The sequence below is a fragment of the Pagrus pagrus genome, assembly GCF_965226575.1.
Source record: "Pagrus pagrus genome assembly, chromosome: 15".
NCBI classification, from domain to species: Eukaryota; Metazoa; Chordata; class Actinopteri; order Spariformes; family Sparidae; genus Pagrus; species Pagrus pagrus.
The window spans coordinates 21,576,615-21,589,255 of NC_140199.1; the positions used below are offsets into that span (position 1 = coordinate 21,576,615).

The following is a 12,641-nucleotide window of genomic DNA, read 5'->3' on the forward strand; positions in this document are numbered from 1 at the left end:
TGAATTGCCAACTATTTCAATATAAAAAAAATAATTAATGGATTAATCGATGGTGAAAATAATCGTTAGTTGCAGCCCTACTTCTCAGGCACAATAACTTTATAGTAACAGTACAATGTAAATCAGTATCCAGGTTCAACCTTTAATACATTTAGAAAGAAATATGAGAATTCTTTTTATAATCAATAATAAAAAAAGGATTAGCTTTATTACGAACTGTACATAAACACACAGTGCAAAGGCACACGTAATCTCTAATGTATATTACAAGCCAAAATGTACATACTTTTTCAATAGAAACTAAGTTTTATAAAATATTTAAGCAATTTAAAAGAAATTAGGCTGAAAAAAAAGCAAAGCTGCTGTTTGGATCGCTGTCCTCCGTCAAATGTTTTCTCTGTTACATTCATGCCAACCTTTCACCAAATGGTCCACACTCGTTTTCAATGTTCGACTGAAAACATTCGCTGATCATTTGTAGTCAGTACAGCAGCTCAGTATGAACAGAATATACACAATAAAAGGTTAAAAACATGAACATTTTCTGATGATATTGTGAATTTGTGTGGATTCTTCGTGTTAAGAGAACAGCTGTATAAAGATCTTTATAACCCCACTGAAATGATATTTCATTTTGGCTGAACGGTCAATAACATAAAACTGAACTTCTAAGGAAATGGCATATAAGCTTCAGACGGCTGTGTCAAATGAAAAACTGGACAGTCTTTCTCAGCCCTGAACACTCGTCAGCAGGGCAAACAAAACCTAATTATGAGTAAGAGTCTTTTGAACTTCTCCGTCCGTTCTCATAATCAGAGTCCCGCCTGTGTCTGTGTCTGTCTTTATGTCGGCTGCCGTAGTCGTCACTGTGCTGCCTCTCTTTCCTCTTCTCGCTATAGCGGTCGTCTGAGTGTCCGTGGTGCCTGCTCCTCTCCCTGTACTTATCGTCGCGATCGTGCTTTTTCTCCCGCTCCCGGTCGTGGTGTCTGCTCTTTTTCCCGTGGTAGGAGTCCCTGTAGTGGCTGTGCCTGCCATGGTGGTCTCTGTCCTCCGTGTTTCGCTTGCTGTCCGACGGGTCGCTGTGTCGCTCATCTGCACGTTTCTGGTCTTTGGAAAGGTCAGGAGCTCCAGGTGGTTCCGAGAAGTTCTCTGGCAGCTGTGGCTCAAGTCCTGGTATAGCGTGCACAGTGCCGTCCTGAGGCCACGGTGTGCTGTGGTTCTGGTCCTGGCTGTGTGGGCCAGTTAGGAAGTCGTAGCTGCCGGGTACCTGAGGCTGTTGCTGCTGCGATGGAATAGGTGCAGCGCTGTTGTGTACTGGGAGAGCTGGTGCGTTTGTGGAGTCGGGTTGGAGCTCGCCGGCTTCTTTGTGATCCGCTGCTTGTGGTCCTTGGACTGTAGGAGGAAATTCTGTCTGAGTTACTGTAGCACCAACCTGGGACATGCCAGGATCTTCCTTTTCACTAGGGAATGATCGAATGGTTGTTTGGTTTTCTTTCTCAGGTTTGTTCTTGGGCTGAGAAACCTGTAAAAATCCTTGGTGAAATAGTGTAACCGGCTCATTTCTAGTGCTGCTCAACACAGGAACAGGTTTCGGACTCGAAGGAGCAGGGAGGCTGGCTTTATCCTTCTGTAGCACCGGTGTTTTGTCTTCATTCACACTGGAGTAGGCTGAAGATTTTTTCAATATCCCACTTATTGGAGGTTTGGAGCTATTCGTGTGAGTTGAAGCAGCCTGGGACTTGGACTGTGACAAAGGATTCCCTTCAGATGTTCCTTTTTCAGATTCAGACAAAAGGCCAGCGTCGCTTTTGTTTGCTGAGCTGTTAGTTTCAGTCCCACTTGGAGCTGTTGACAAGCTTGCCAGGAAGGCTTCAGTCGATACATCTGGAGGCTTATCTTTCAGAGACAATGATGCACCATGGGTCACCACTGCGGCAACCTTTCCTGATGAGTTGTTAACGGCAGATGCATCAGTCGGGCTGGATAGCTCCTGTTCAGCTTTGGCAGGTTTAGCTTCTCTCTTCTTGATGACAAAGCGCTCTCGTGGCGCAGCAGCTGTTGGACTTTTTGTGCTTCCAGTTGACGCCTCTGTCTTCGGAGCTGGTTGGGTCTTCTGGGTGTCGTCTGCTGCTGTGGCAGGTTTACCTCCGAAATCTGGCAGAGGTGGCAATTCCCCACCCCAGCCTACCAACACACCTGGAAGAAAGCGCAGGGGTTTCTGGGATTCCTGACTGTTCGTCTCCTCTGATGCAGATGGTTCTTCAGAAGACTCAGTGACTGGCTCATCGACGTCTTCAGTAGTGTTAAGTGGTTTGTCCTTCTCTTTATTAAGTGGTGCAGTCAAAGAAGAGAGGAAGAATTTCTCATCCTCCTCTGTTGCTCGAGTTTCTTTTGTGGATACGGCAATAGGCTTGATCTCAGGAATAATCCTCGCGGTTTCGTTCATGTCCACAGGGAGAAAATCCCTTTTCGGTCTCTGGCGAATTATGAGTCCGAGGAGAAGGTTGGCACGGTTGTTTTCTAAACCTGTCAAATTAAAAGATTAATTAGGTTTGAAAGATCAGAAATGTTTGTGAGTTCACTGAGAGAAAACAATTATCCAAGAGGAAATAGGTTCAGTGTTCAGGTTACCTGGCCCATCAAAGGGAACAAGCTGATGAGGAACTTTTTCAGTGGCACCCAAAGGAATGAGATACATGTCCTTCACTTGTTTGAGGTTATTGGACACAACCCCGAACCGCCGACGACTGCTGAAGTAGGCATAGAGGAGAGTATAGGAGATCTCATCTTCCTCCGTCTCGGGGGAGAAGCGAATCAGGCACACCTCCTTTAATTACAGAAAAAAGCATGCGTCAGGGAAATCTTCAAGTTTGACCAGAACTCTTCGGTGCAGCAGCTCTATAACGCATCACCACATTAACATTGTGGATGTACATTTTTGGGACTTCAGCTCGAGCTGCTCTTAATCACAATGAACCATGTCTGTTATAGTTTTTATTCAATTGCTAACATGCGTTCTTCAAAAGTGAAGTCACATTGTCAAAAGTCTGTGTGGACCAAACTTGAGAACTGTTTCCTTATTCACACTCCACCGCCTGCAAAACACTTTATATTTGCTCTACGTTTATTCAAATGTTAACATGCTGTTTTCAGAAAACATCACTCCTCAATTCATCCTCCACAATGTTTTATAAAATAGACTGTTTTGATTTTGCTTTCTGTGAATGTAACATAAAAGACCTCAAGCCTAGTTTTGTTTTTGTGGCACATTTACCTCGTACACTGATGGCCAGTTGTGTGCATTTCTGCAGTAACCAAATTGAAATATAGAAAATGTTATCAGAATATTGACAATAAAATGATGTGTGTAATAAGCATTGCAAACACAGCTGAACCCAGGTGTCTTGTTTTTAGTTTGTAGGGAGGGTGTACAGTATAAGAGATATATATGTGTTGTTTTTGTGTGTTTTGTTTGTTTTTAGATTGCATCTCTGGAATTACAGGAATGTTTTTTTGTTTCCACTTTTTATTTTTCACATGAAAATTACAGAATGGAAAAATAAAGAGGAAAATAATGGCTGTAAATAACTAATTTCTGATTCATTCATGTTAAATATACTTTAGTACAGTCAATAAAGTGGGGTTATTTTTAAGTACATCACTTATGTAAATCTCTCTGTTGTTCATGTTTTTAGGTCAGTGTGTTCTGCTTTCTGAGTGAGAATGAGCTTATTTTCAGACATGAAATGTTTTGGTGGTTGGAGTTAGTTTTGGAGGTGAGAAACTGTTTGGATGGATACATGTTGGTAAAGCAGACTATGAAGACTTTTGAAGAAGTGGCTTCAGTATTGGCCGATGATTGTTAGCAAACTGGATTTTACTATAGGAAGTATAATCCATTTAATAAGGAAAGCTGCCAAAAACTCACTTTTGTTCCAGTTGCCCGAATCTTCTCCAAGTAGTCCCACACTATCTGTGGACTTATCCTTCCGCCAACTTGAATGCTGTCTGGAAGGTCCTGTCGGGGGGAAAAAAAAAAAACAACCCTTACGGACTGTACTCGTCTGAAATACTCTTTAATATGTCCAGTTGTGTCCTCTTTACCTCAGTCAAGTTGTCCATAGTGCCTGAGACGGGGAAAGCTTTCGTCACCAACTTTGCCACAGCGGGCATATGAATGAATCCGCGCCACAGGGACTTCAGGTTAGACAGGAAAGCAGCCTCTTCCTCTCTGCCAGCCGTATGACCCGAACTGTGGCCAATACAGCATCAATGAGGCAAGCTCACAAAAGCAGGTTGCACAGAGAAGAACCACACAGAGTGTCAGAATGTAACTGCTTACCTTCCTTCGTAGCCTGACTGAGCGCTTCTGAAGCTCTCCTCTAAAACGGTGAGGTGCAGGTCGTCGTCCATCGCAGGTGCTGTCGTGCTCTTCGTCTCTTCTGCTTTGGTGGACTGCCTCCTGACCACTGTGGTAGCAACTTTCACCACTTTGGTTGGTGCCTCTTCCACAGGAGGCACCATACGACCTTATTGAAAAGAAAAAAAACACAACAAAGTTAGTAACGGAGGATGGTGACACATTATATGTCGAACTGTCTCAGTGGCTGAGATGATTCTCAGGGTTTACCTGTGCAGATTTTGCAGTGTAGGTCAAATAAATGAGACTTGTGTTGGTTGGTGGTGTCTTTCTCCTCCTTGGTTTTATCTTCTTTCTTCTCAGGGGTTTTTGGAGGTTCTGCTGACACTTCCATCACTTTGGGAGGAGACTCAACCTGACAACAAGGGGAAAAAAGAAATTCAAGCAGACATTCTTTGAGTGGTAAAAATACAGTAATGCAGATTGATATTAGACTTGCTCCTTACCTCAACAGGCTCAGGTGCCTTCACTGGTTCTTGGCTCTCAATTTCAATTTCACCTTTGTGTGTGATTTTAGTGATCGGTCGTCTCTCGGCCTCTCTTTGCTCTTTTTCAATCATCTCAATAGTCTGTGGACAGAGATATGTGTTGCTTTTTAGAAGACTTCTGAAGGTTTTGCCATAAAAGAAGACGTGTAAATAAAATCTGCTGAGCCTAACTTTCATATCAGACTTTGTAGCTGTGTTTCAATCTAATCAAGCACATTTTAACCAATTTCTTTCACAGTTTTGCAAAAAAAAGGAAAAAAGCTTATTAGGCGCATTTCTATCAGCTGGTCGGGAGCAAATAAATTGGGCTATGCAAAGTGTCGTTCTGTCAGAAATTGGTTCCTCAATTTTTACAAAAAATAAGGACTTTTTTTAACTACACTGTTTCCATCAACCTTTTTGAACACAATACTTAGAAATACATCAGTGGAAACACATCAGAGCTACTGGGTCGATCACTGTTAGTTATCAGGGGGAATTCATGCGATGACATTTGTGAGAAATAACATGACAGACTTATGCATTACTTACATGCCGGTTCTCCCTTTTTCGCCAAGCAGCCAATTCTTTCGAGGCCAGCTCCTCAGGGCTCATTCGAATCAGGTTACCAGGAGAGATTTCCCCTTTGAGAACCCTTTTAAAGAGCACCTAAACAATACAATTACAATGAAGCAAATGTAACTACATTTTTATTTAAACTGAAACACGACACCCAGAAACTTAACAGTAGGGTCATGTCTGAAATAGTTTTACTTACATTATTTTTAGTATCTTTGAGGTTGAACATTAAGCTCCTGTACTTGTTCTTGTATTTGTTGTCGGTGTCTTTATACAAGTGAAACAGCTCCCTCTCTGTCTTCTTGGCAAGTTCGGAGGCCGTCTCCACTGAGACGTTCAGATCAGACTCCTTCAACCTAAAATGCACAAAGCGTTATATTTGGTGAACTTGGGTAATTGTTTCTAAAGTTTTTCAATCAAACAAAAAAACTTTGAAGGCAATGTAAATTTCAGTATTTACACTGTTCGTCTGATTACTTTTCCTCGTGTAATACTTACCTCTGTATGAGGATCTCTTTCAGAGAATCGCGCACACTTCGCCTGATTGCCTCGACAGACACAGGTTTCTTTGATGCTGAAGACGGAGTCTTACTTTTTGTCTCTTGTTTGAACTGAATGCCTATGAGGACAGAATGACAATGTGTACTGAGCAGGCAGAGGAAGTCTGTGACCACAAGGATGACAAAATATCAAAGATTCAGCACACGGCTGTGATACAATAAAGGTGACACACACTGAAATGAAAACTGTTTCTGACTTTAACTGAGGTGGATGACCTTCACCACAACAGTATGTGGACCAGACAAACTGTAATAGGCAGAAAGAGGACACTGACATTGAGCATTTTACTTTGCGAGGTTGGTCAGAGTCCCTAAAATGGAAGCAAACAGAGGCAAAACAACAAAACTGTTTGCGGCTATATTAAGACACCCTTACATTACAGATACACTCCCTTTATTTGTTGTTTGCTTTTTGTATAATGCCCAAAAGGATTTGCGACTCCCAAGATGTCCTCCTCGCTCACTGGATGTTGTGAAACTGGAAACTTTGTTGACTTTTTAATATAAACAGCGAGCTGGGAGACAGTTCTTGTTTTGTTTGGGTTTTTTTTTTATGTCACTTAAAATATACACTCCTGCTTTTAAGTATTTTTATACCTATAAACATTTGACACCCACATACAGTATATCACCACACTGCAATCAGATCTCACCAGCATGTTGTAGCAGTCCACTATTGTATTTGGTTTCAGAAAGCTTTTAAAGTGTATTTCATACACTTATGTATAAAATGAACAGTGTCTTGAAATGGCAGTATAACGGCCTAATAAATTTAAATTTGAATGACAGAACAGAATCTGTTGTATAATTCCCTTTATACTGTCTATAAATGTGTATGTAAATGTATTCATGTGCTGTGATCATCTTCATTCAGTCTTGTTTTAACCCTGCAGTAACATTAAACTCAGCCTGGCCTTGAACCCAGTGTGGCGTTAAAAACAGAACATTATTTTTACATTCACAGCCCTGAAAAACATACCTGTCTTATGAGCTGCTTCTCTGACATCTGTGGGCGGCCTTCTGTCAGGATCCTATTTACAGAGAGAAGTAAAAAAGAACGCACATTAGTTTTGATATAAATATTGATGATCATTAACAAAGAAAATATAAACAAAAAATAAAACATGTGAAAAACATTAACACATGGACTATTATAAGCCCCTGGCCAGAGAGTAAAAAGAACAAGGGGTGAGTTTTATGTGCGGAAAAATGTTAACCACACACCACCATCTTAACCACACACCCATGTGTAAGCCTTCTGCAGAGGCAAAGTAAAATCAAAAAGAACAACAAACCATTGTGTAGTGGTAACACTGGCTATGATTAATAGAGGAGGAATTAGCTGTGGGAACAAATAGAATATGCTTTGTATAAAAAAAAAAGATGCGTTTGTCTTAAATGCATGTTCAAACAGCTTTATTATTATTAGAAGAAGTCAAGGTGACACTGCTTACCTTTCTTACTGGTCTGACCCCCCCTGGTGCGAGTGTCTGGGAGGGTCCTGGTCGGGGTTTGGGAGGCGACTTAAGCTCCTGTACTTCAGTCTTTGCTTGTACTTCAGGTTTGGCTGCACTCGGGGGCTCAGGCTCCACCTTTTTGCTTTCCTCCTCGCAGCACTTCAAGCAGACGTACATCTGGTCCTCCTCCTCCATTTCACGCACTTTCGTCAGATCGAGGCCGACGCAGTCGCCGTGGAACCAGTCGTCACAGCGGCCGCAGCCTACCATGAACCTGAACAAAGCACGGGTGTTATTAAGAGTGTGCTTGAGCGCGGTACAGAGCGCTCACACTAGTCAAACAAACTGGACTTCGGGGGTCAAATGTGCTTTGGCACGGTACGCATTGCCCAGTGTGACTGCGCCCTAACGAAACAGAAACAACAGTTACAGTACTGCAGAGCGACACTTACATGTTATTGTGGTGCTTTTTACACAGGCCACAGCAGTTGTTTCCGTCCCATACGGTCTCACTGTTAGCAGGCTGCTCCTCAGCAGATTCCTTCTTCACAACAGGTGCGTTATCTGGAATAAACAGCTGCGGCTCGTCCACAGAGATGCTCCTCGCGGTTTTACTTTTCTGCCTTTGAAGAATCTTTTCTGGCTTCTTCAGTTTGGCCTTTTCCTGACCTCCCTCGTCGGGTGTTTTTACAGGATGGACTGGACGACTTTGCGCCGGGTGAGGAGTCTCAACTTTGGAGCTATTTTGAGGATGATTAGGTTTGGGTGGTCCCTGCTGATCGATCCGAGTACCAAGTGATGGGATCTTCTTCACGGCGGAGCTGGGTGAAATTGGCGATTTTGGCTTCACTTTGCTATCTCCTGAACCCTGTGTCTTTTGCATTTTAGTCGCATGCTCACTTTGGGTGTTTTCTGCGGGCCTTTTCAAAGGTGCTATATCTTTCTTTTCCTTCAGAGATTTCACTTTGTGCAGGTCTTCTCTTTGGACGGCCGCGGATGGCGTGCTTGGAGATAACTTCTGTCCCTTAATCGTGTTGTTTGGTTTAGCTAAAACCACGTCCTTGTTCTTGTTAAGGATTGGTCCTTGTTTGGACTTGAGTAGTGTTTTGGCCACACTCTGCTGTTTTTCCTTTCCATCAGTCTTATTACTAACAGCAGTTGTGTTATTCTCATTCCTTTGTGGCTCTTTCATGTCGTCTTTTTCTTTACTGACCGGCTTCTGCTTTTCAGAAACAATCTGATTGTCAAGTTTTGTCTCTTGCGTGCAGGCGCTCCCCACTAACGTCCCGTTGGAAGTCTGCACCTCGTTAGGATTCACATATGGGCCGAGCGCTTGGGCTGCGTCATCAGCAGAGCTCTTCTCCTTTACAGCCAACTCTGCCGTGTTGTCAGCTACGGGATTCTGTGCAGTAACAGTATTGTCTGGCAACACAGCAAACTCAACGCCCCCGCCGTAAGATAAACCATCGTCAAGGACTGCCGACTGGCTCATGTCCACATTTTGTGCATAAGAAGGTCCAGGAAGCAGCTCAATCCTAAAACCTCCAATTGTGACAGTCAACCGTCTCAACACAACCGTAGGATTCAGCCACACTCCACCATCAAGGTGATTAATATTAACACGACCTCCCAGAGTTAATGCTTTCTTCAGCTGGGCGCCTTTCACTCCTTTCTCAATACGAAATGACTTCTGTAGCCTGTTCACTGGTTTCCTTCCAGGTCGTCCTCGGGCAACAGCGCTGGACGATGTGTTAGCAGGCTGTGGACCGCTGCTAGGCTCTGTTTCAAAAAACAAGAAACACAGCGCAGGAAAATATGTGACATCATCTTTAACTTGAGGGTGTTATATGGTGGAAACAGGAAATTAAAAGAGCTATAACTTACTGTCTTCTAAATTACGTGGACGTTTCTTCGGCCTGCCAACAGCTCGCTTCACTTGTGTGGGCTCTGCGACTGTCGGTTCACTGCTGAGGCCTGTGGATGCTGAAGCTTCGTTGAGAGCTGCGACAGACAGCAGAAAAAAATATTTTTTACATGCCAGTGTATCGTAAAAACACCACTGAACCGTTACCGAGTTTGTCTTTTAACATACCTGTTGAGCCAGCTATCTGAAAAGCGGGGTCCTCATTGTCCAGCAGATTGAACCGAGCGCTTGCACAACCAAACATGGGATCCTTGTCACTGAGCATATTCTTCAGTGAATCTTCCAGTCGGGGTCCGGTCCCAAACTCATTACTGGCTTCACATTCCAAATTCTGGCCTATTATCAGGGACTCATCCAACTGGTCACTGGGTATTAAATGATTAAAGGTGTCCACAATATCCATGAATGCTGCTGCCTTCCTGTATCAAGACAACACAGACAGAATGCGGGTAAAGAGGGAGTCCATTCACAGACTTTGATCGAGGAAAATGATGTTAACAAAGCTTTAAGGAGCTCTCCTGCATCATCCCAGCAGCACAGTGTCTGTAACTGGGCTCAGGGGAGCGTTAATGTGAAATGCAGGCAAGCCAGAGAGGACCTGAGCAGATATACACTGGTTTGAGAAAACTTTGAGAAAACTTTCTGCATACAGTATTAACAAAGTTACAGTAAATATGTGTATGTTGTCTGTGGTGGATCACTGTTATCAGAGACACGACTGTACAGTAGATTAAAGTTACAGGTGTTGAAAACAGCGGCAGTGACCTCGCCTCTGGGATGCCTCCATCAGCTGTAAATGCTAAAGGGTCGACTGTCCTGTTACGTTGGGTCAACGTCGCTAGCATGTCAGTTTCTGGCCATTTCCGTGGCTCATTCCTGTTTACACTGCGAAATTAAATGTGCACTGCCCGTGAGCCTGAAATACGTGTTTGTAGAAACAATAAAACTAGTCCTTTGGCTAACCTCGAAAGAGGAAAACACAGCGCTGAATGACCTGCAAGTTACCGTTTTTCATCCAAGTTTTAGCAACTAACGTTACGTTAGCAACACAACACGGAGCAGGCCTGTATTAAAAGTACACGTAAAAAAAACGCTACTTTAATCTGTTAGCAGACTTCCTACTAGGTATGTTGATATATTATCATGTAATGTAACCTAACGTTTATATGAAACACAGCGTCTCTGACGTGGTTCTGCCAATGAGGCGTTTGCTAGTTAGCATGCTAACGTTACAGGACGGCTAACAACAATCCGCTGCAGAGCTCGATCACGTATGCTAGCAAGCTAACTGTTAACGCTAACTTATGGAGGAAGTTACCACCCAAGGAAACACACAATTCTAAACTCTAGCGCCGTTCCTACAAACAGCACTTGCATCAGTTAACATATATGCCAGTAAAGCTGAAATATGTTGCAGTAATTGTGTAGATATTAAGTCGGACAGCTCGATGCTAGATCTGTCAGACAGGCTAGCTAAGACGCGTTAGCACAGGCCTTAGCGACCAAGTTTGTTTGTAGCCTGAGTGCTAGCAGACGTTAGACGATCACGCCCACATGCATCTGCACCAATGCGTGCAGTTTGGGTATTTAAAAATATTCATTTTCATATACACAAACGATTCTCACCTCTCTTTCTCTGCGGAGCTGTCTGCAACTCGTGTAAGGTTACATACTAGCACAGCTGCTCCCAACAACTTCCTCTAACTCAGCCGTCATTCGTCCTGCTGCTGCAAAGCCCCCTGACAGGCAGCGCTGCTCGTCACGTGGCTTCTGTTTACAGATACCATAGCAGCTGGTAGTGCGAAAATAACACGCATCTATAGTAAGGTTTTACATGTGTGTGATCTGCAGACAGGAGTTCACAGGGTTAATTGTCTTATACACTCACACTATGTCGATTGAGTCAACTTTTCAAGCAAATACTAAACTACTGTACTTCCATGTAGAAAAAGTGATGGCGTGAAGTATTTGACACCTCCTGCCTGTAAAGTACATTCATTCATCTTTACTTTTGAGTATTAGATGCATATAAGGCCCTTAAAATACGCCTACGAGGAATATTTTCAACCTGGGAGGGTGTGTCTTTGTAAAATGAAAACAAAAAGCCAAGTCAAAAGTCCATATATCAACATTAACAATGTTAACTACAAGAAACATCTTATAAAACTGTTGTTTTCAACCTTTCTCAAGTCACGTCACCCCAGAAAAATCAGGTTGGTGTTCACAATCCCCCTTCTGCACTGGGACTTTAACTCAATAACAGTACAAGATATGAAACGAGGGTAGTTTTGTGTGTGTGTGTCCAATCAGAACTTAGTCACACGCACACTTTGACTCACAAACTTAAAATCAATTTCAAGGCAAATCAAACAAGGTACAGCCAATGTAATGAACAGTGTAAAAACTGTTCCCTTTAACTTATTTCTGCTCCACAACCATCTGGCGACCCCTGGAAGTCGACTCCTGACCCCCTTAGGGGTCCCAACCCCCAGGTTGAGAACCAATGTACTAAAATAGTTCAGTCACCATGTAAAGTATCTAATTCTTTTAAATAAATTTGGTTTGAATATCCTTCTTCGACTCAAAAGCATTCACTGCTGTGCACACATCTATACCCCTAACCACAGTGTCAACATCGTGTTTCTAATCTACATGTTTACTGTAAGACAAACACAAATTTAATTAAAACATTTAAATGAAAGGTATACAAAGATTTTTCCAGTCCAGCAGGATGTTATTGTGATTTAAAAGAATACATCTGGTAGTCCTCTGTCTCCAGTTATTAGAAAGTGAGAAAACACCACATAAAGCAGCCATCCAGAGCAGCCCCTGTGTCTTTAATCACAGTGGCAGCACATGATCATCTTACCTAATTCTGATTCTGAATCAGCGAGTGTCTCCGGGTGAGCAGCCATTGTTTCCGAGGATGAAGCGAGGACAACAATGCAGCTGGCAAAATGAAGTGGAGGCTCATGAATGAGGCTGTTGTCATGTTAACAACCTTCTAATAGCTCATTGTCCTCGAGGTGCTGGGAGAGAACCGAACACCAAACTACTTTTAATGAAACTCAACGACGTTTGGTGGAGAAAAAAAATAAAGTCAGATACATACATCACATATTTCAATCAAAACAACGTCATGTTGATGGTACAGTGTCTTGTAACAGGGTGAATGGTGTCTCTGTCTCAGCCACTCTGCCCCCATCACTTGTTTCTGCATTATGTAGTGAGAGG

The 12,641-nt window shown here is 42.9% G+C and overlaps 1 protein-coding gene across 3 annotated transcripts; it reads right to left on the reverse strand.

The window, feature by feature from the left end:
• Positions 1-121: 121 nt before the first annotated feature.
• phf3 (PHD finger protein 3) lies at positions 122-12,487 on the reverse strand. 3 transcript variants are annotated; one of them, XM_084376080.1, is made up of 16 exons: positions 12,277-12,487; positions 9,576-9,826; positions 9,368-9,484; positions 7,936-9,262; positions 7,481-7,757; positions 7,006-7,057; positions 5,965-6,085; positions 5,666-5,822; positions 5,440-5,556; positions 4,867-4,989; positions 4,631-4,775; positions 4,343-4,529; positions 4,105-4,252; positions 3,929-4,018; positions 2,632-2,827; positions 122-2,526 (listed from the first exon to the last, which is right to left on the reverse strand). In XM_084376080.1, the coding sequence occupies exons 2-16, from the start codon at positions 9,808-9,810 to the stop codon at positions 770-772; spliced, it is 5,049 nt and encodes a 1,682-aa protein (XP_084232206.1). In that variant the 5' UTR covers positions 9,811-9,826; positions 12,277-12,487; the 3' UTR covers positions 122-769. The 3 variants fall into 3 exon arrangements, with proteins under 3 accessions (XP_084232206.1, XP_084232205.1, XP_084232204.1); XM_084376079.1 differs by lacking the exon at positions 12,277-12,487 and adding an exon at positions 11,034-11,161; XM_084376078.1 differs by lacking the exon at positions 12,277-12,487 and adding an exon at positions 10,173-10,836.
• Between the last annotated feature and the right edge of the window lie 154 nt (positions 12,488-12,641).